The sequence below is a fragment of the Callithrix jacchus genome, chromosome 2 (assembly GCF_049354715.1).
Source record: "Callithrix jacchus isolate 240 chromosome 2, calJac240_pri, whole genome shotgun sequence".
In the NCBI taxonomy this organism is placed as follows: Eukaryota; Metazoa; Chordata; class Mammalia; order Primates; family Cebidae; genus Callithrix; species Callithrix jacchus.
Window position 1 is genome coordinate 128,971,028 of NC_133503.1, and position 24,092 is coordinate 128,995,119.

Below are 24,092 nucleotides of genomic sequence, written 5' to 3' on the forward strand. Positions count from 1 at the left end.
CCTTAATTAGAGATGTAACTCTCACTACAAAGGGTAAGGAACTATCCTACCTAAGCAACCAGTGGCAGCCAACAGAGGCTAGACTCAAGCATACCTTTTTAGAGAAAGATCAATAATAAAAACAAATCCTGAAAACTGGGTCTTGGGGCATTAGTTTACAACGTCAATGGAGAAGCTTCTGACAGAGAGAATTTCCCTACTGAAGATCCTTCTCAAATCCAGCCCCCTCACCCTTCAAACACAAATACATACACAGTCCCAGCTCCCTCCCTAGCCTTCCCCTCCCTCATTCTGCCAGGTAATGGAATGGTAACAGGAATTTTTGTCATCCTGCCTCCAGCTTAAGATAAAGAAAACTTGTTTAAAGGCAAAGTCTCCAAGGAATAATCACACAAATTATTACAGGTCGAAAGGCGTCAGAAACCTACACTCATTCAATGAATAAACAACCAATATTTTATTTAATCATTATATAACAAAAGCATTAATATTAATTTAGGTTCAAGGTAAGATTTGTTACCACTATTACTTAACATTTTTCTGGTCCATGCATAAAATAATAGAGAGAACTATCACAAAGAAGTCAATTTAAAAAACAATAAAAAATAAACTTCTTAGTATGCATGCAGATGACCTCATTCCTACAAGACCCAAGGGAAACTACTGAAAAGCCATGAAAACCAATAGTGAATTCAACAAGGTGACTGAATGGTTACAAAATTAATATACAAAATTACAGGTGTTCATGTCAGCAATAATCATAGAAGAAATACGATGAATAAAAATTGAAACATAATAGCTAACAAAAAAATAAAACATACTCAGGAACAAAACCAATGAAAGGTGTTAGCACAGTCATATTATCCTGGAGAGGGAGACTTCCTGAGGGCTGATCAACTGTATAATCACTACCTAGAGAGTGGGGCTGGACTCTAGCACAAAAGATTGATCCTCTCCTCTGAACTATCCATAAGCCACACTGTCAAAGTTCAGCTTGCACATGGCCCAAGAGGAAATCATGGCTTGTTTCCCCGTTGACACTCTGGACCTGATCAACACCTACGCCTTCCGGGCCCAGTTCTGAATTATAGGACTTGACTCCAAACTGTTAATTCCTCAGACTGCATACAGGAAACAGAACCAGCCAGCAAAGAATCAGTATTTATTGCTTTTTGGGAATCAAGTAAAATGTTAAGTAGAGAAACTTACCTATTCCCTAAAAAAGGGATTTCAAGGAACTCTTTAAAAAGCTTTTGACAGAGCCCAGACATGATGGCTCATGCCCATAATCACAGCTCTTTGGGAGGCTAAGACAGGCATATCACTTGAGGTCAAGAGTTTGAGACCAGCCTGGCCAACATGCCAAACCTTGTCTCTACTAAAAACACAAAAATTAGGCAGGCGTGGTGGTGGACATCTAAAATCCTGGCTATTACTTGGGAGGCTGAGGCATGAGAATTGCTCCAACCAGGAGGCAGAGACTGCAGTGAGCCAAGATCATGCCACTGCACTCCAGTCTGGGTGACACAGAGAGACTCTGTCTCAAAAAAAAAAAAAACAGTTTTTGACAGAGAACTTTATTAATTGTAAGTATGGAAATAAATAAGTACACAGGTCTTTTATATTATTATTGCTGAACAGAACCAAAATATATATAAATATATATATTTTTTAAGTCAGGCATGGTGGTTCACACCTGTAATCCTAGCACTTAGGAAGGCCGAGACAGGCAGATCACTTGAGGTCAGGAGTTTGAGACCAGCCAGGCCAACATGGTGAAACCCCATCTCTACTCAAAATACAAAAATGGGCTGGTACGATGGCCTGCGCCTATAGTCCCAGCTATTCAGGAGGCTGAGGCGCAAGAATCACTTGAACCCAGGAGGTGGCAGTTGCAATGAGCCGAGATCGCACTACTGCACTCTAGAAGACAGCAAGACTTCATCTCAAAAAAAAACAAAAAAAATTTTTGGGACCAGGCACAGAGGCTCACATCTGTAATTCCAGGACTAGGAGGCTGAGGCGGGCAGCTTACTTGAGGCCAGGAGCTTGAGACCAGCATGGCCAACATGGCGAAACCCCATCTCTACTAAAAATACAAAAAATTTAGCTGGGTGTGGTGGTACACACCTGCAGTCCCAGCTACTAGGGAGGCTGAGGCACAAGAATCGCTTGAACCTGGGAGGCAGAGGTTGCAGTGAGTCAAGATCACACCACTGCACTCCAGCCTGGGGAACAGAGTGAGACTCTGTCTCAAAAAAAAAAAAAATTTGAAATATATAGAAAATTCCCAATTAATACGGTCCTCAATATTTCAGAATTTGTGATTGTTTATGGTTTGGTTTCAAGACTATCTTTTTACTCTAGACAAAAGTGGTTTCCTAAGAAAATTAACAGTGTAAACAAATGATTTGAAGCACCACAGAAACATCTGTTTACATTCAGATAATTAATATGCTAATTTTTATCTGTTAAATTAAAGCAGATTACCTAAGAACTTTTCAAAATAATATTTAATTAGCCCAACAATAATAAGTATATATAGCTGAAGTAATAAATTGGACATCTGTTTTAAGACATCCTTTAATTTCTGCCTTTTACTAAATCAAACCAGTTTTCACACCTTACTTTCAATTACGGAGGTTTTACATATCAACAAAACAAAACTCTATTGAGATAGAAAACAAACAAACATATCCAGTCTTACCTTTGATGGTCTCCATTCCCAACTATCACCTATCTGTTGTGAATGTTTAATGAATTCTGCACAACAACGCTGAAACGTTTTTTCTCCAATGAACTCATCTTCTTCCATGTTAAATAACTGCAATATAAAAACTAAATATTAGCATCAACTTTAGAATGATATCAAAAGGAATTCTGCTAATTGAGTTATTTCTGTCAATAAACCAAAATTTGGGATGTAGAATGGAAAATAACCTCAAGGCCACTAAAAAACGGTTTTGGCCAGGCGTGGTGGCTCACACCTGTAATCCCAGCAATTTGGGAAGCCAAAGCAGGAGGACAGCTTGAAATCAGAAGTTCAAGAGCAGCCTGGTAAACATAGCAAGACTCCATCTATATAAAAACTCAAAAAATAAGTTAGTCAGGCATATGGTGCACACCTGCAGTCTCATCTACTCAGACGGCTGACGCAGGAGGACAGCTTGAGACCAGGAATTCAAGATGCAGTTACCTACGATCATGCCACTCTACTCCAGCTTGGGTGATATAGTGGGATCCCATCTCAAAAAAAAAAAAAGCATTTTTGTTTTTCTATCTTTCTCACCTTATCTCCATTTTTGCTGTTGTTGTTTTTATTATTTTTATTGTTGTTTTTGAGACAAAATTTCATTCTGTCACCCAGGCTGGAATGCAGTGGCACGATCCCAACTCACTGCAACCTCCATCTCCCAGGTTCAAGTAATTCTCCCACCTCAGCCTCTCAAGTAGTTGGGATTACATTTGCGTACCACCACATCTGGCTAATTTTTGTATTCTTATTAGAGACAGGGTTTCACCATGTTGGCCAGGGTGGTCTTAAAACTCCTGACCTCAAGCAATCCGCCTGTCTTGGCTTCCCAGAGTACTGGGATTACAGGTGTAAGCCACCACACCCAGCTTGTGTTTTTTTTTTTTTTTGAGACGGGGTTTCGCTGTTGTTACCCAGACTGGAGTGCAATGCCACGATCTCGGCTCACCGCAACCTCCGCCTCCTGGGTTCAAGCAATTCTCCTGTCTCAGCCTCCCCAGTAGCTGGGACTACAGGTGTGCACCACCATGCCCAGCTAATTTTTGTATTTTTAGTAGAGACGGGGTTGTTTTTGTTTTTATATTCCTGTTTCTATATCTTTGGTGCTTAGCATAGTAAACATTCCAGATGCCTTTTTTCAACTGAATTAAAATCATATAAACTGCAAGGATTTTAAAACCATCTGGCTTCAAAGCCAATGACCTGTCTATACTAGTTAATTCTGATTATTCAAATTTAGTATAATCTATGCAAGAATTTGCTCATTCATCCAACAAATACATACTGAATATCTACTAAGCAGTCAGCACTGTGAATAAGTAAAGGTTAGGTATACAACAATGAAAAAATTAATAGTCCTTGCCTTGTAAGAGCTCATATTCTAAAAAAGGGAGATAAAAAAATGCAAATTTTATAGTAGAAACTCTCTTATCTAACCTCCATTTAACCAACTTGCCAGATTAATCAACACTGACTCAGGTCTACAGCATGCTGATCCTGAAGCACCTCTGCTCCCACCAGTTAATTGTGTGTTCACAAACCATATTCTCCTATCATAAATATATACTATAATTAAATGTTAAACAAACCAAAAACATAAAAGTAAAAAAGGACAACTGTTATTTTGACAACCAAATACCTTGAAAAGACTCAATAAAAGTGAGTCTAAGAAAAATAAACTGCTATTGAACTAGATATGGACAATACAACTGAAAAGACTGGTGGGAGATAGGGAAGAGAAAAGATTCCAAGCTTCCTGCCTTTAGGTGGTGGTGAATTGAGTTAAGACAGAGGTCTCTGGAGGAATAGCAGTTTTGGGAAGAGAGATGGGTTTAATTTGGCCATACTGAGTTTGAATTTGAAATGCCTATGGAATGCCGAAGTAAAGGGGTCTAGCAGGCATTTTTGAGGTGTGTCTTGAACTCAGAAGGAAAGACAAATCTGAGCTGGAAATACCAATTCTACATCAACATTATGTAGATGGTAACAGAACCCATTACATCAATCAGCAAGAGAATGCAAAACTAGAATAGCAAGAGAAGACTGACATGGTACAGCCATTCCAACTGTATGATGACCCTGCCATATACTGAAAGACACTAAATCAAAGAAAAATTAACTTTCATTCATAAAGAATACTAATATACTTAAATTTTTAAAATTCCAACAAACTCTTACTTAATAAAGAAAGTGAACCAAGTAAGCCTAAGCCCTCCAGTTACTTGAGGTTTACTGAAGTATTGAAAATACTTAAACATAAAATTCACTCAATAGCCATAGTTTATCTAATTAACAGCACTGTGCTACAAGCAAGATGACTGAACATCAAAACACTAATTAATATTTGGTTGAATACTTTTAAAATTATCTAAGGACTAGGATTGCTGAAGGATACTAAATACAATAATACAAACACTTATGGCTTGATTACAAAATTAGGAAGTATACTATGCTAAAAAGATATCCATCTCAACTTGATTCATCATCATGTATCATAATGAAATATCATAGAAAAATTATTGTTTCTTTGCTCAAGCAAGAATATTTCAACTCAAAAATGTAAATATAATTCAATCAACATTTTTATATGTACTTTTCAAGTTATAATACTTTCTGGTCCTCTACCAAGTTAAGTTCATAAACTACTAGAGGCAGAAATTAGAATCTGAGAACTTCCTATTATGAGATGGCTGAAAATATGGCTAAAAATGGAAATAAACACAAATGTGGTTTATTAAGCAATAATGGCAAGAATAATCCTTATTTTGCAAATGAAAAACCTTAGATATGTGAACTGCCTATGTTTCCAGACTTAAGTTATCTTAAACTAAATTCAGACTAGAGGTAACAACAGTCACTCAAATGAACTCAAAAAGATGAATTTCAATTCTCATCTCATCCTAAACAATGACCCACTCATGTCTTGTTGTTAGTAAAAACTAAAAATGAGTCAGCACTCTTCGTGTCATAAAGTACAAGTTGTTAATACATCTATTTTGCTTTAGTCTTACTTTGGCTAAAGAGCTATTTGATTTTTTTTTTTTTTGTAACGTTCAATCAAAACCTTTTTCTAACTGCTTTAGTAGAGACTAAAGATTGGAAAGACAGAATAATTTTCCTCACCAAGTGAGGGTAGTCTTTCCAAACTATAAGTTTGCCCTTAGACTAGAAGCATAGAAGCAGCTTATTCTGCTGCTGTTCACGTATATCTTTCCAGAAAAGCAGCCTCAGTGAATTCTAAAACTGTATATAATCATTGTTTAAACGATCCTTTTTAATTGAAAACAATTTTTTCACTACCACTCTCCATATTTGTTAATGTGATTTTTAATCTAATGTGTGTGAAACTAATTCTTTGTTATTTTTTTGTTGTAGACATTACTTTTGATGATTCTATAAATCAATGTATATCAGCGTCATAATGGGACCAAAACAATATAAGAAATATAACTAAATTTCCCGGAACTTTAGATCATTTACAAAAATGTGATTACCACAGAACATGTTATGCATACATTTAAACATTAAAAATCATTTTTGACTAGTAAAGTGGGCAACTTCCTGAATATCTGTCCCTCCTAGCAACAATTCCACATTATTTATAACTCTAAGTGTAGACTCTTTAAAAAAAAAATGCAATATTAGCTAGGAGAGTTAAATGTCAACCCACTACTTTTATGGCAATTTGGCTTGAATTCATTTAAGATTAATTTAATCACTTACCTAGCAAGGTCCTTAAGCAGTGGTCCTCAAATTTTAGAGAGCAAGGAAGCATCCACAGTGCAAATTTAAATGATCCTAGGCCTTGGTCAGAAGGATAACCTGATAACCTAAAAGACTAGCATGATCCCTAGACAAAAGATGAATCATTTTGACAGGGCTGGTAAAAGACCTGGATTTCAAGACATTTAGCAGCCTGGGTGGGACACATAAGGTGTGGCCCTGGGCAATCCAGTAAAGATAGCAGAGATACATCAAAAGAGAAGTGGATCAGTCCTGACAACAGATGACCAGCAGGGCTCAATTCTCCCTCCTTGCCTTCCCATTGGAATACATATTCCAAATCAATGTTTAAATGAGAGGCAACACTATTAGGAAATAAGGAAATAATGGGGTACGACCTTGGCCAAAAATATCCAACAAATAAAAAAAAACAAAAAACAGCAGTGGCTCACACCTATAATCCCAGAATTTTGGGAGGCCAAGGTGGTTAGATCACCTGAAGGCAGCAGTTCAAGACCAGCCTGACCAACATGGTGAAACACCATCTCTATGAAAAATACAAAAATCAGCTGGGCATGGTGGCAGGCGCCTGTGAGCCCAGCTACTTGGGAGGCTAAGGCAGGAGAATCACTTAAATCCGGGAGGTGGAAGTTGCAGTTAGCTGAGATCACACTATTGCACTCCAGCTTGGGCAACAGAGTGAGACTCCATCTCAAAAAACAAAAAAAATCAACACAATATCAGAAGTTACAAACAGTGCCAGGCTGAATACAGATGATAGAGAAAATTGTCTTTAAAATATACTACCAAGTACCATATTTTTCTTTTGGAAAATAAAAAAGTAAATGGTTGGACATTTTTATAATGAAAGACATATATCCTTTTCTTCTTGCAAAAGTCATTGTTCAGAGATGAAACTAATGTGCCTTATTTCCACAAGTTTTTTCATTCATTTACTCAGTACCTACGATACCCTAGTACTTGCTGTGAGTGTCCTCCTAGAAAATAATGTCAAACTTCCTGGGAAAACTAAGGAAGACTCCAAAACTTGAAGTTCTGAAGACATGAATTAAATTCTTAAAGAACTAAATTTTGAAATTTGAAATTTGAGTAAGGGCCAACCAGGTGGAAAGAAAACCACTCCAAAAAGATGGAGGAGTTCCTTCGAAGACAGGGTCTGAAAAGAATGCAAGGATTAAAAATAAAACAAATGGCAGCGGATAGAGCATAGCTTGAGTGGAGTCGAGTCTGGGCAAGTAAGTTCCAATAGTTCCCAATTTTATGGGGAAACCACTCTCCAAGGGGCTGTTTGGAAATAAATGGGATCATATTGGATTGTCAAAAAGAAAAGAAGTTATAGTTTGCCATTGCCATTTAGTGCTGAGGGACCAAGTAAAACAAACATCCTACAATGTGCAGGACAATTCACACAGTGAAGAGTTGTCCATAATAATGCCAGTAGAGTCCCCTTTGAGAAATACTGATAAGTAGATAAGGAATTAACAAAGTCTAGAGAATTTAACTCTAGGTACTCAGAGTACCCTTTAAAATCTCCGATCACAACCTCCATTTCACTCACTAAATATTTACTAAGTGCTAAAAGATAAACTAAGGCACATTAAAATTTTAAAGAGTTTATTTGAGGTCAGGCATGGTAATCCCAGCACTCTGGGAGGCCAAGGCAGGTGGATTGCTTGAGCCCAGGAATTCAAGACCAGCCTGGTCAACATGGTGAGATGCCACCTCTACAAAAAATACGAAAACTATCCTGGCATAGTAGTACATACCTATAGTCCCAGCTACTTGGGAGGCTGAGGTGGGCAGATAGCTTGAGCTTAGGAAATCAAGCCTGTAGTGAGCCATAATTGCACTACTGCCCTCCAGCCTGGGTGACATAGCAAGTTCCTGTTTCAAAAAACAAAAGCAAGAAAATGTTTATAGCCGGTGCAGCGGCTCACCCCTGTAATCCCAGCAGTTTGGGAAGCTGAGGCAGGCAGATCATCTGAGGTCGAGAGTTTGAGACCAGCCTAACCAATATGGAGAAACCTGGTCTCTACTAAAAACATAAAATACCGGGCATGGTGGCACATGCCTATATTCCCAGTTATTTAGGAGGCTAAGAATTGCTTGAACCCAGGAGGCAGAGGTTGCCGTGAGCCAAGATCAAACCACTGCACTTCAGCCTGGCAACAGATGGAAACTCCGATTCAAAAAAAGAAAAAAAAAAAAAAAGGTTTGCTTGAACAGACAATGGTTAACCCATTTATGCTGGAGGTTGCAATTTTTTTGTGTGTGACATATCAGACCTTGGCAATGACCTGAAGCAGAATATAAACAATTCCTACAAGCTTAGTGTTCCAGTAATGGAACACTAGGCATATTAATGAATTGTGCAGTTCCAGAATACAAGCAATTTGGCGCTGCACCAAAGGGACAGAATTAGAAAGCTTTTGAAGGCTTTTGTAGAGTGAACACAGAAGAAAGGCCAAGAAAATATGTGATTGGTCAAAGTGGACTAGCCTTACTGGATCATTCCTGTAAGTTGGTGGTTAGTTAGTTGGTGCTTTCTGATTGGTTACGCTAAAGTTTCACTTTCCTAGAATACAAGCATTTATACTGAGTTGGGTGTAAGTTTGCTTATGTAGGAACCCAGGGCACTGCAGTCTCCTCAAGCAATGGCCTCCCAATTAATTATTTTAACACAGAAAGCTATGTTTTTGCTGGGCAACAAATATGTTTCCTTCCGTCCTTTGACCATCATGAAGTTCAGAACTTTGTGGCCTACCTTTAATAACTGTATAATATTTCACAGTATTAGTTATAACTCATCCTAATCACATCTTTCTATTCACACTTCATACTTTCATGATCTTGATTTCTCTTTATTTTGTATGTTATTATATATCATATGGTTTATAAGTTACCTCAAATACTTTTGGAACAAAATAGAGTATAAATTTAAAACCATAAGCTTCAAAAGTAAAATTTAAAAATAGGGGGAAAAAAAACTAGATGTAAGATGGGAAGAAAAAATATATTACACTAAGCCCCCAGAGCAAGCTGAGAGGGTTAAAAGATTTTTTTTTAAGGGGAGGGGAGTCTCACTGTCACCCAGACTGGAATGCAGTGGTACCATCACAGCAAACTGCAACCTCCACCACCCAGGTTCAAGTGATCCTTCCACCTCAGCTGGGACCACACATGTGCACTACCATGCCCAGCTAATTTTCTGCGTTTTTTATAGAGACAGGAGTCTGCATGTTTCCCAGGCTGGTCTCGAACTCCTCAGCTCAGGTGATTGCCTGCCTCAGCCTCCCAAAGTACTGTGATTACAGGCATGAGCCACTGTACCCAGCCTCAGTTTAAGAGACTTTAAAAAAGTATAATAGACAGTCTTTGCCTTCAATTGTTTGTAATAGACTTTATTTTTTCAGAATACACATTCTTTCCAAAGTAATCAAATTAAGATTCAAACTGAAAAGAACATCATTGAATAATGGATAATGAAAGAGTGATAAACTGTACAACCTGTTTAAAGAATTAGTATGGATTAAAATAATTAAAATCACACCTATTACTATGTATTAAGAACTATGGCAACAAATCCTCACAGCAACTTTTTGAGATAAACTACTAGGATTTTCTTTATTTTATAGATAAGGAAATTGAGACAGAGAGAGGGTAACTTGTTCAAGGTAACACAGCTGTTAAATGTAGCAATTTGACCTAAGGCAGTCTGGAACCAGAGCATGTGCCCTACAGGAGTTAGATTTTAGCTAATCCTTGAATTATAGGAGGATATAGAAAGAGATTGAAGGGATGGGGGCAGTGACAGTGAACCTCGAACAGATTCAAATGAGGTAGACCAGTAAAGAACCTGAATAGAAAGTATGAATTGAGGGATATTGGGCATCTGGCGACAGCGTGCAGGCAGTTTACAAACAGCCTTAAAACTCAGAGGAAGCTAGGAGAGGTACCTCTGCCTTTAGTCCTCACTACTCTACTCAGGAGGCTGAGGCAGGAGGACTGCTTGAGCCCATAAGTCAGGGCTGTAGTGCCTCCTGATTGTGCCTGTAAATAGCCACTGCACTCCAGCCTGGGCAACTTACAGAGACCCCACCTCTTAAAAACAAACAAACAAAAAAAACCCAAAGGAGATTCCATTTAAAACAGCTGGCAATAGGAAACTATTGTAGGTTCTTGAGCTCAGAAGAGATGATAAACAGGTTTTCTCAGAAAGACGTTACATGACAGTGATATGAAATAACCCTAGCTTTCAAGCTAAACTCTTATTATTAAGCACCCTCCCGGGATTTTATAAACCTATGTGATCAGGCAAGCCCATAAGAGAAGGCTTGTCTCTGCAGTTTTCAGCAACCATTCCCTAATCAGGATTCCTTCAGGTACAGCTTATTGTCCTATACTCCATTCCCCAACTTTCTAATTGCTTTATTATACTCAGGCCAATTGTCCCCTGAAAACATTTGTTATCAATAGATAATCACCAAATGATTTCTATGGCTTTTTTCCAAATGATTTCTATGGCTTTTTTTTTAAGGTTCCCTGATTATATGTATGATTCAGATACAACCTCCTGAGTCCCAAACACATCTCTAGGCTTTAAAGATAATAACCAAATCAAGCCCATCTTAAGAAATCTGAAACCTTTACCCTACTTATTTTTCCTAAAGGACTGCTTTACCTTTCTCAGAAATGGATTAGGCAACAGGAACTACTGTCAACATAGTTTGGCCCAACACATTATACCTAACTTGAATGGCCCACCATGTAGCAAAATCTCAGTTAACCTTATCCTAAATAAAACAGGAGGTGGCAAGGGAAAAGAAGGGCACAGAGAATATAATCTTTTGACACTCACATTCAAATGTATGCAGTTTAGAACTACTATTTCAACTAATTTCTTCAATTAAAAATATCAATAACAACTTTTAAACTGCAATTTTCAAGACTGTAATTTCTCAATACTCAGGATTTATTATTATTTTTTTTTTTTTTTGGTCAAGGTTCTGCAACATTTCCCCCGGTCAATATTCAACTCTTCGGAAGCAGTGAGAAAGGATTCTACATGGGATCCTATGATGTATTTGAGTACACACAGGGTCTATGTTCTCCCATCCTGAGAAGCATAAACTTGTTTTTGCCACTAAAGAATAGAGACCATCGTCCAATAACAAAAGTTATAAATATGACTCAAAGTGAACCTGCGACAAAGACTTACTAAACTCAAAATGGAACAAGCTGAATGGCTTAGTGCACCCAGAAGCATTTGAGAAACTGAGTACAAACACCAAAGAAAAAATGATGGTATAAGTTTAATAGGTTTGATAGAAAAATGGTTAATAGCCTAAAAGCCTACAAGGCAATAAAACTACAACCTTTAGGAGTAGTGTACTTCTTTCTCTCCCACTCAGAAATAACTTGCATCTCTAGTAATCAAAGATGTTAACTACAAAACCTAGGCCCTAATCAGTATCATCATGCCAAACAAATATAGTCAGTCCCCTAGAAATCTAAATCATCTTCAGATGGGCCTGTTAAACAGGCTTCATTTTGACTCTGAAAAGACATGTTGTCATCCTTTTGCCTTATTTCCAATACCACTGTAATTTTATCGCCACTAAAAGTTTCTATAAAGCAGTCAACTATTCCTTTAACATTCTCCCGCCCTCCCCGCCAATTCATGATTTTATAGGTCATTTGGGAGGTTTTTTAAAAAAAGAAAAACCTGTTGGCTCTAAATATCAGGTTATTTCTCCTAACACTTAATGAATCTGAAACTTCAAATTAAGTTGCACTCAGCCACTAGAAGCCCCGGAAATTTAATACTCTTTGTTTCAACATCACATGCTCAAAGACTTGCTATCTGCTATCAGTATGTGGATTTTAAACACAAGATAGTAACTACCCACTTCGAGGGTGCCGCAGCCTTTGGGTAGTAGCCATGGAGCGCTAGTGACACCAGGTGCGCGACAAGGGGCGGATCCCCAGGGAAAGAGTGTCTTCGCCCTTCCCCGCTCGCCCCAAGCCCCGAGCGGTGCGGCTAGCACAGGCCTGCAGTTCACCCAGAGGGGCCACTTCCCCAGCCTTTTGTTCAGGGCTGGGCTGTTTCCCGCCTACCCGCGCGCGCCTTTCCTCCCTGTACTAGGAGTAGGGCGAGAACCGTGTGGGAGCAGAGCCGGAAAAAGGCGACCGACAAGAGCTGTGGGAATACTCACCCGGCTCGGCTCGGCCCCTGACCCTGCAGCCCAGCCCGGCGAGGGCGGGGCAACGGAGCCAAGGGGAGGAGAGCCGGGGAGAGGGACTCAGCGCCTTGCGAGGCCACCACCGCGCCGGCGGCCCTAGGGAGCTGAATGATGGGGTTGTAGGGACCTCGAGGGCGGTGGATGAGCATAGCCTGCGCACCTTCAGGCCAACCAGAAGCTACGCGGCCTGCTTCTGTCAGCGCCTCAGGCGGCCGAAACGGAGCATGCGCACCTCGCCTTCCCGCGCGCCGTGGGGGCCGCCTAGTGCAGGCCGGTGACGTGATCCGCCGCGGGCTCCGGGCAGAGGCGGGGCTGGGACCAAGGCCAGTACTGGGAGAGGGTGGAGAGATGGGAAGCGAGACCTCCCCGTCGCCCGGGTCCACCGCTGCCAAGGCCCCGCCCCTCGCTTCGCCGGTAGCTGTCACCCCCCCCACCCCCATCTCCAACCGAAGGCACCGGGGGTGCCCTCCGCGGAGTACAAAGGCGGCTCGTTTAGGGGAAAACGGGTTACTAGCATCCCCCTAAGAGGTTGGAGAGCCATACCAGCATGCACACACCACAAAAAGTCTTGTAAACACAACAGTTAAGCACGAGCATGGCTACCCCTTGAAAACTTACGGATGGAGGGAGAAGTTAGGAATTCGAAAATTGACAATAGTACCATCTGTGGCACATATCTCAGAGGAGAAAAAAAATTCTAGCAGCAAAATTAAATTGGGGCGAAACGATGGGGATAAAGACTAGAAAAAAAAATGTAGGAGTAACAGGGGTGATCGAACTGAAATAGCAGACATCTGAAAGAAAACTAGCATCTGCTCCTTTTAACAACAGAGTTAAATTTGTTGGAAATGAAAGGAAAAAATGCAGGCGAAGAAGTGAAAGGAAAACCTGCCTTCAAACTACATGGTGTGGTTTTGATCTTGTACTACAGTTGTGTAAGATGTCACCATTCGAGGAAACTAGGTGATAGGTACATGGGACTCCAGGTGTTGTAGTATTTTTGCAATTTCCTGTGTCTAAAATGATTTCCAAATAATAAGTATTTTTAAAAGAGAGAATACTGATGGGTGGCGACCAGGGTGAAGGTCTGGAGGATAGGGTTGACTTAAAAAGGAGCTTGAGAGCTTCTATACTGTGACTGCTCGTGACTAAACCACTGTTTGTCAAAACCTATGAGGTATAAATTTTACTGCAAGTAAAATACTTTAAAACTCAAAATGGTGCAACTAACAAAAATGAATTTACACTAGCATTTTTTAGCAACTATGGATATAAATTAATTGGTAGCTGCCAATTTAGATTATCCATTTAATTTTTTTAAAAACACAAGGCAGTGTGCTGTAAATTGAGAGTTTAAGTAGGTGTCTCCATCAACTTTAAGTATTTACCTTAAAAACATATTTCACAAATGAAAACAAGAATGTAGCTGGGCACAGTGGCTCATGCCTGTAATCCCAGTGCTTTGGGAGGCCGAAGTAGGAGGATCACTTGAGTCCAGGAGTTCGACACCAACCTCAGCAACACAGTGGGACCTCATCTTTACAAAATGTTTTAAAAATAAGAATACTTTTTAAAAAATGGATCCATTGCTTTACATTGTATTCAATATTTTAGAAACAATGCACCAACTACCATGTTAATTTTTTAAAATATTTTTTGCACTGGAGGTGTTTTAGAGTTAATAATTCACATGCCAAAAACAAAGAAACTAAAAGAAATAACTCAGGTAACCTCCATGTACTTCCTCTCATCATATCCCTCATGGCAAAGAATGATATTGGCCTATTCATGTGTTTACCCAACAATTCTATAAAGTGCTTTAAGGCTGCAGTCTGTCATCGTAGCATTTCTAGGCTCAAGCAGGGCTCCTGTACCTCTCCTCTCTGATTGCTGAAGTTCACTGAAAAATTTATTCACAAAGGGCAGAGTAATTGGAGAAAAGGCATACAAGTGTATTTAGCATGTATACACAACAGCCTTCAAAATAAAGACCCAAAGATACAGGGGAAATTGTATGTCCATTCGTATGTCCCATGAAGTATGCACAGCGGTATAGAAATATGATTGGACAAGAGGGTATGCTCTAATGCTAATAACCTGAGTGGGGAAACACAGCAAGGGCTGTCTGTCTAGATTCTTCTTGGCCCCTCTGGGCCTGCCTGCCTGCCTTCCTTCCTTCCTTCCTTCCTTCCTTCCTTCCTTCCTTCCTGCCTTCCTTCCGGGTGTGGGGCAGGACCCTCTCAGCAATGAGGGTCTTAGGACCCACAGTCAGAAAACGTACATCAGATAATTTCTTTATGGCCAGTTTTTACAAAGAAAGACAGGGGAAAATTAAAGTAGCATTTCCAGGATTTATGGCCAGCTTTGGGGGAAAGGGGTTCTGGTTTCTATGGCCTGCCTAGTTTTATGGCTAGCCTCAGGGAGAATGGGAGTGAGAGACAGGAAGGCAGGAGGTCAGAGAAAAACTTTTGCTTCTGAGGCTGCTTCTGAGGGCTTCATTGTGAGGTATTGTTTTCTAGTCCCAATATTCCTAACTAGTAATAAGTATTCGTTGAATAAAACAAGGAATTGATCACAAAAAGAGGAAGTTAAAAAAAAATTTTTTTTTAACATGTGGTTTCACCATGATGGCCAGGCTGATCTTGAACTCCTGACCTCAGGCGATCCACCTACCTCGGCCTCCCCAAGTGCTAGAATTACAGGCATGAGCTACCCCGCGCCCAGCCAGAAGTTAAAATTCATTGAATGCTTACCATAGTCCAAAAGCTTTATAGGTAGATAATTTCATAACTTCATGACATACCCATTCTATAACGATATCTTAATTATTAAATCCCTTTTAATACTTATTTTATTATATTTTTGTTTCATTCGGACATGTTGCTCATTTCTAAAAAGTCTTGCTTCTTTTAGCTTGCATAAAACCCACAGTCCCCTGATTTTCCTACCAGCTCTGTGACTATTCTTTTTTTTTTTTGAGACAGAGTCTCGCTCTGTTGCCAGGCTAGAATGCAGTAGCACTATCTTGGCTCACTGCAACCTCCAGCGCCCAGGTTCAAGCGATTCTTCTGCCTCAGCCTCTCTAGTAGCTACTGCCACCATGCCCAGCTAATTTTTGTATTTTTAGTAGAGACCAGGGTTTCACCATGTTGGCCTGGATGGTCTTGATCTCCTGACCTCATAATCCACTTGCTTCGGCCTCCCAAAGTGCTGGGATTACAGGAGTCAGCCACCACGCCCAGTCTAGCCGCTCTTTTTTTTTTTTTAAGGCAGAGTCTCTTGCTCTTTCACCAAGGCTGGAATGCAATGGCCTGATCATAACTTACTATAACCTGGAATTCCTGGCCTCAAGCAACCCTCCTGCCTCAGCCTACCAAAGAGCTGGGATTACAGATGCAGCTCTTCTTTTTTCTCATTATTTTAGGCTTTTGTTTGTCCATTATACTTTAATGTTCGTGTTTCACACAGAGCCTTCTAGAAGTTGAAACTTCAGCTTTTTCAGTTTTTGTTTTAGTTTCTGATACTCATGTAAAAAATTTTTAATTCAAAATAGGGTTATACAAACTGCATTACATTCAAAGTCATTTTCCTTTAACCAATAAATACTTTTATTGCCAAAAATTACAATGCACTATAAATATGTCTTTCAAGAGACAATTACAGGATTTACTTTAAAATATTAATTCATATATCAAAACAGCATAGTACTGGTACCAAAACAGATATACAGACCAATGGAACAGAACAGAGGTCTTGGCGTTAACACCACACATCTACAACCATCTGACAGTTGACAAACCTGACAAAAACAAGCAATGGGGAAAGGATTCCCTGTTTAATAAATGGTATTGGGAAAACTGGCTAGCCATGTGCAGAAAGCTGAAACTGGACCCCTACCTGACACCTTACACTAAAATTAACTCCAGATGGATTAAAGACTTAAACATAAGACCTAACACCATAAAAACTCTAGAAGAAAACATAGGCAAAACCATTCAGGACATAGGCGTAGGCAGGGACTTCATGACTAAAACACCAAAAGCATTGGCAACAGAAGCCAAAAGAGACAAATGGGACCTAATTAAACTCCAGAGCTTCTGTACAGCAAAATAAACAGTCATTAGAGCAAACCAGCAACCAACAGAATAGGAAAAAAATTTTGCAATCTACCCATCTGACAAAGGGCTGATATCCAGAATCTACGAAGAACTAAAACAGATTTACAAGAAACAAACAAACCCATTCAAAAGTGGGCAAAGGATATGAACAGACACTTTACAAAAGAAGGCATATATGAGACCAACAAACATATTAAAAAATTCTCATCATCACTGGTCATTAGAGAAATGCAATTCAAAACCACATTGAGATACCATCTCACATCAGTTAGAACGTCGATCATTAAAAAATCTGGAGACAACAGATGCTGCAGAGGATGTGGAGAAATAGGAACACTTTTACACCATTGATAGGAGTGTAAATTAGTTCAACCATTTTGGAAGATAGTGTGGCACTTCCTCAAGGACCTAGAAATAGAAATTCCATTTGACCCAGCAATCCAATTACTGGGTATATTCCCAAAGGATTATAAATCATTCTATTATAAAGACACATGCACACATATGTTCACTGCAGCACTGTTTACAATAGCAAAGACCTGGAACCAACCCAAATGCCCATTGATGATAGACTGGACAAGGAAAATGTGGCATATATACAAGATGGAATACTATGCAGCCATAAAAAATGATGAGTTCGTGTCCTTTGTAGGGACATGGATGAATCTGGAAACCATGATTCTCAACAAACTGACACAAGAAGAGAAAATCAAACAGCACATGTTCTCACTCATAGGCAGGTATTGAACAATGATAACACATGGAGACAGGGAAGGGAGCATCACACACTGGGGTCTGTTCGGGGGGCAATAGGGAAGGGACAGTGGGGGGTGGGGAGGTTGGGGAGGGATAAAATGGGGAGAAATGCCAGATATAGGTGACAGGGGGAGGGAGGTAGCAAACCATATTGCCATGTATGTACCTATGGAACAGTCCTTTATGATCTGCACATGTACCCCAGAACCTAAAGTACAATTTAAAAAACAGTAATTCATAATATCCTTTCATTAGTATGGCCCTATAAAGGGACACAAATTTAAAGTTCTATGGTAAATGTCTTATTTTCTCAATCTTGTCAGTTCTTATTACTTGCATGCATATATCCTTTCTGCTCATATCCCTTAAGTCACACCTATATTCAAGGAAGGCAGAAAATGTAGCATCCAGCCTTGACAGGGTGGGATTGTTTTATTAATAAAAGAAAAGAAGAATAGATACTAGGGAACAAAAGCTATCTCTACTGCAGCTTATAGTAGGCAGATCTCTTCCACCACCCTCCAGGAGGTCCTTAGGAAAAGATACATTATATAAAGGAGTTAGAGGAGGTAATCTGATTGGATGGCAGAGATAAAAAACTTGTCTTGAAGCTGTGTGTGCATAGCACTTACTTAAAAGTTTGAGAGAAAAAAACACTAGCAGGCAAAACTAGAGAGATAGTAAAAGATCAGGAGTTGCAAGAGTTGCAGGGAAGGGAGACAAAGAGGAAGGGATGAATACTTGGAGAACAGGGCATTTTTTAGCACAGTGAAACTATGATATATGATACTGAAATTGTGGATATATGACATTATGCATTTGTCAGAATGCATATCGCAAAGACAAGGAACAAGGCTAGAATCTGATAACCCAGAAGGATATGCTATACACTTGCAGCTTTTCTACATCCCCAAAAGTAAAAGAACATAGGGTCCTCTCAACCAATTCCAAGGAGGGGAAAGAAATCACCTGGATAATAATAGACCACTGCCAGAATGAGATATTTGGGAACTATACATTGTATTCCATGTATAGTTCCCAAATATCTCCAAACTCTTGAAAGATTAAAAAGTCCAACCAAGAATGTTAAAAATGTAGACAAAGGCAGGCTGGGCTCAGTGGTTTATGCCTATAATCCCAGTACTTTGGGAGGCTGATGGGGGTAGATCACTTGAGGCCAGGAGCTTGAGACCAGCCTCGTTAACATGGTGAAAACCCGTCTCTACAAAAAATACAAAAATTACCCAGGGGTGGGTGGGGGGTGAGTGCACACCTGTAATCCCAGCTACTTGGGAGGCTGAGACATGAGAATTGCTCAAGCCTCTGCCTTAAAGTGCTGGGATTACAGGTGTGAGCCACAGTGCCAGCCTCATTGCCATGTATTCTTAGCTACAGCACATCACTGCTGCAATTCTACATTATCTTTATCCTTTGCTACCATCAAAACCTTTACAAATAATATTCAGTAACCTTGGGACTTTTTTTTTTTTTTTTTTTTGAGACGGAGTTTTGCTCTTGTTACCCAGGCTGGAGTGCAATGGCGCAATCTCGGCTCACCGCAACCTCCGCCTCCTGGGTTCAGGCAATTCTCCTGCCTCAGCCTCCCGACTAGCTGGGATTACAGGCACGCACCACCGTGCCCAGCTAATTTTTTGTATTTTTAGTAGAGACGGGGTTTCACCATGTTGACCAGGATGGTTCCGATCTGCTGACCTAGTGATCCACCCGCCTCGGCCTCCCAAAGTGCTGGGATTACAGGCTTGAGCCACCGCGCCAGGCCGGGACTTTTTTTTAATGTTTTTTCCTTTTTCCTTTTTTTTTCTTTTGGAATGGAGTCTTGCTCTGTCGCCCAGGCTGGAGTGCAGTGATGCCATCTGGGCTCACTGCAACCTTTGTCTTCTGGGTTCCAGCAATTCTTGTGCCTCAGCCTCCAAAATAGCTGGAATTACAGGTGCACACCACCATGCCCAGCTAATATATTTTTTTTTTTAGCAGAGAGGGGTTTTACCATGTTGGACAGACTGGTCTCAAACTCCTGAACTCCTGACCTCAAGTGATCCACGCACTTTGGTCTCCCAAAGTGCTGGGATTACAGGCGTGAGCTACCATGCCTGGCCTTTTTAATGTTTCTAAGGGAGCACAGATAATTAAATAATTATAGATTGTCATTAAAATATGGCAATTCTGTATTGCCATTTCCATACAAATATTTGAATCCCAAGTGTCAGTCATAATCTCTAGGATTTTTTGGTTTTTCTGTTTTTTTGAGATGGAGTCTCACTCTGTCACCTAGGCTAGAGTGCAATGATGTGATCTCAGCTCACTGCAACTTCCACCTTCCAGGTTCAAGCCATTCTTTGGCACCAGCCTCCTGAGTAGCTGGGACTACAGGCGAGCCCCACCATGCCCAGCTAATTTTTGTATTTTTAGTAGAGGCAAAGTTTCACCATATTGGTCAGGCTGGTCTCGAACTCCTGAACTCATGATCCGCCCACTTCAGCCTCCCAAAGGCATGAGCCACTGCACTCAGCTCACAGTCTCCAATTTTTATATACTGTAATTATATGTATACTACTAAAAATCAAATAAAACATAACTTTCAAACATGTTTAATATCATAAAAATAACCAATTCAGAAACAAAAATGTTTCTAAATTAGAATCATCAATTAAGTCAAGCTCTAAGCTAAGGAATGTGATAAATATAGAATATTAGTATAATACAATTTTTATTTTCATATTGATCATAATATATATATCTACTCCTATTTACTCAAGAGAAATGAAAATATACGTCCACAAATATACTTGTATGCGATTATTCATAGAAACATTATTCATAAAAGCCAAAGCTGAAAACGTCCTTCCCAGATGAATGGGAAGCAAATTGTGGTACAGTATGTCCATGCAATGGAATACTACTCAGCAGTAAGAAGGAACTAATTGCAGCTAAATGCAACAACATGAATGAATCTCAAAAACATCATGCTGAGCAAAAGAAGCCAGACATATACATACTGTATGATATTATTTTCTAGAATTGGCAAAGCTAATCTAGATTGGCTAATCTAGAATAAGGGAGTAGTTGCTAAAGGCTAAGGATTGGAGACAGGATTAACTACAAAAGGTATGAGGTCACATTTTGAGATAATAAAAATATTTTGATTGTGGTAATGATTATACATGTCTTAGTCTATTCAGGCTGCTATAACAAAATATAAACTGGGTGACATATAAAGAGCAAAAATGTATGTATCACAGATATGAAAGCTGGAGAGTCCAACATCAGGACACTAGCAGACTTGGAGTCTAGTGAGTACCTGGTGCTGGGTTTGTTGAAAAGCCCCATCTCCTCATACCATCACCTTGGGAATTAAGATCTCATTTTGGGGAAAGACATTCAGACCATCGTAGCATATGGGTGTATGCATTTATCCAAATGCATTGAACTGTAGACTTAATTTGGAAGAATTTTATTGTATATAAATTATACCTCAAAATGTATTAAAAATACAAAAATAAAACAAAGCCCCCAAAATATATATGTACTTCACATGTAGCAAAAGCAACAATAAGAAATTGTGTAAGGGAGCTAGGTGTGGTGGCTCACACCTGTAATCCCAGCAGTTTGGGAGGCTGAGGCGGGCAGATCACCTGAGGTTAGGAGTTTGAGACCAGCCTGACCAGTAAGGTTAAACCCTGTCTTGAAATAATAAATAAATACATACATAAATTGATAAGGGAGAGCTTGAATCACCTTGCTGTTGCTGTTATCAGTTCTCTCAACTTCACTCTTATATGACCCTTTTTTCGGCAGTATCATATCACTATTTTAAATTAATAGACTTTGCTTTTTAGAAAATGTTTATGTTTCCAGAAAAGTGAGCAGATAGTACAGATAATTACTATCTATCTATCCATCATCTATATGCAACCCACTCATAGTTTTACCTCTTGCATCAGTGTGGTACATTTGTTACAACTGAGCTAGTTGTAGGTTATTGGTAAATACATCAATTACATCCTGTCTGGTAGTGATCTACCAGAATTGACTGCCCCACCCCTCCAGTGGAAAAACTAGTTCTATCCCATTTTGCCTGGTTCATATGAGTAAAATGAAGTTTGAAACATGTTCGTTTGTATATCTGTATGAAAGTCATGATTTTACCCTTTTCTGAAATTATCTTTTATTTTTATTTATTTATTTATTTTTATCGAGACAGAGTTTCACTCTTGCTGCCCAGGCTGGAGTGCAATGGCATGATCTAGGCTCACGCAACCTCCGCCTCCCAGGTTCAAGAGATTCTCCTGCCTCAGCCTCCAAAGTAGCTGGGATTACAAGCATGCATCACCATGCCCAGCTAATTTTGTGTTTTTAGTAGAGATGGGGTTTCTCCATGTTGGTCAGGCTGGTCTTTAACTCCTGACCTCAAGTGATCCACCTGTCTTGGCCTCCCAAATGCTGGAATTACAGGCCTGAGCCACCCGTCCAGCCCTGAAATTATCTTTTAATAAAGGCCTGGAAATTTACACCCCCGTGGCTTTTCAGTCCCAATCCTCACTGAAGTGTCCAGGACCACTGAAGGGAAGGGCGGTCCAGGGTCTTTGTAGGCACAAGACAGTTACCCGGGAAAATGAACCAAATCTTGACCAGGGGGTCCTTAAATGGAGAGTGGTGAAAGATGATGAAAGGCTCAAGAAGAAGTAAATGATAAAGTAGATCAATAGCAAATTGTGATAAAAGAATGTACACCACCTTTGGAAAATGTAGAAAAGAAGAGTCCGGCAGAATATTTGCAGCACCCTATATCCATGATTCACTGATTTGGAAAGCAACTGGTAGAAAATAATCTACAGACAATAAAAGAACTACAGAACCTCATAAACTTTTCTGAAGTTTTGATTTAAACACACTCTTTTTTCAGGGCCCCAGGATAGACTCCCTGGTACTGCAGCAAGATATTCTTTCCTACTGTACTTTCCCCTCACCATTCAGTAAAGAAAATACTGCAGGGGTCATGAGATATGATCAACGCACATGCCCCAGGGTCCATCTTTTGTTAGTAAAGGCTTGAATGTCCTTATTCAATAATGATCTGTTTTCTTAAATGTTGTATGGCTATGTTTACTAATCAGGAATTAATTATGATTATAGGATTCAATTGCATATTGATATTAGTGTGTTATAATGATATTTTGCATAAAGACAAGTTTAGTCTGCAAATCTGGAAGCCACTGGGCAGATTTAATTCAGGAAGCTGCTCTAGATTCAGATCAAATCAGGAGTTGCTCCTAAGGCAATAGCAATAATATGCACTTGCTCAGCCCCTTCATCTGCATTATCTCATTAGTGAAACAGGAGGCATACCATAGAAAGGGCACCAATTTGAAGTCAAGAAGTCACAGGGCAAGCTTAATTCCTGTTCCTTCCATGGTATGTAAATTTTGGTCAGTCATTTACTTTCTCTGAACCTCAGGATCTGTATTTCTATGAAGTAGAATTGATAATAATCCCAGCTTTGCAGGGCTGTGGAAACCAAAATATACACATTTTTAAATTTCAGGGATTGATACATTGAGACAATAATATCATACCAACAATCATTAATGTGACTGTGTAATCTGTATTTTCTAACAAGGAAAGATGACCATGTTACGTACAAAAGAGTGTTAAAGAATTACCTCATTCATTGTCCTGTAGAAAAACAGTAAAAGGTTGTAACCAGAAATTAATCATGATGACCTCTAGGTAGGAAGATCGTGGGTGTTTTTGTTTGTTTGTTTTCTTGTTTTTTTGAGATGGAGTCTCACTCTGTTGTTGCCCAGGCTGGAGTGCAGTAATGCAATCTTGGCTCACTGTAACATCCACCTCCCAGGTTCAAGCAATTCTCATGCCTCAGCCTTTCAAGTAGCAGGGATTACAGGTACCTGCCACCATGCCCAGCCTTTTTATGTATTGTTAGTAGAGATGGGTTTTTGCCATGTTGGCCAGGCTGGTGGTCTCAAACTCCTGACTTCAGGTGATCCATAGGTGAGTTTTTTTCTTCATGTTTTTTGGTATTTTTAAAAATATTTTTTATCTTTTCTTTTCTCTTTTTTTCCTTTCTTTCCATATATCCTCTGAAATGTTTTTGGTATTTAAGAAAAATAATGTATTATCATTGATATGATTTTATAACAAAAAACTAAAATTAAAAATAAATAAATAGTAAAAGTAAAAATTTTATAATAAAAATGTTAACTTCAATTTAAAAATTAAAACTTATATCTGTGGTTTTCTTTTTTTCTTTCTTTCTTTTTCTTTTTTTTTTTCAAGATGGAGTTTCGCTCTTGTTGCCCAGGCTGGAGTGCAATGGCGCAATCTTGGCTCACTGCAACCTTCTTCGTCTCCTGGGTTCAGTCGATTCTCCTGCTTCAGCCTACCCCATAGCTGGGGTTACAGGCATGAACCACCACGCCCAGCTAATTTTTGATTTTTAGT

General features: G+C 39.5%; 1 protein-coding gene across 11 annotated transcripts in view; it reads right to left on the reverse strand.

The window, feature by feature from the left end:
• The window catches only part of ATG10 (autophagy related 10), a 307,667-nt gene extending 294,710 nt beyond the window's left edge, over positions 1 to 12,957 (reverse strand). For 9 of the 11 annotated variants that reach the window (XR_004739826.3, XR_013532597.1, XM_078365889.1 and 6 more), the window contains exons 1-2: positions 12,712 to 12,765; positions 2,708 to 2,824 (exon numbers count right to left, since the gene is read on the reverse strand). Coding sequence is in view for 9 of the 11 variants with exons in the window: in XM_078365889.1 (XP_078222015.1) it covers positions 2,708 to 2,815 (108 nt within the window). In the remaining 2 variants the exon portion in view is untranslated. Of the gene's footprint in view, positions 1 to 2,707; positions 2,825 to 12,405; positions 12,766 to 12,898 lie in introns of those variants that run through there. The other 2 variants (XM_035291257.3, XM_035291258.3) reach the window with 2 other exon arrangements.
• Between the last annotated feature and the right edge of the window lie 11,135 nt (positions 12,958 to 24,092).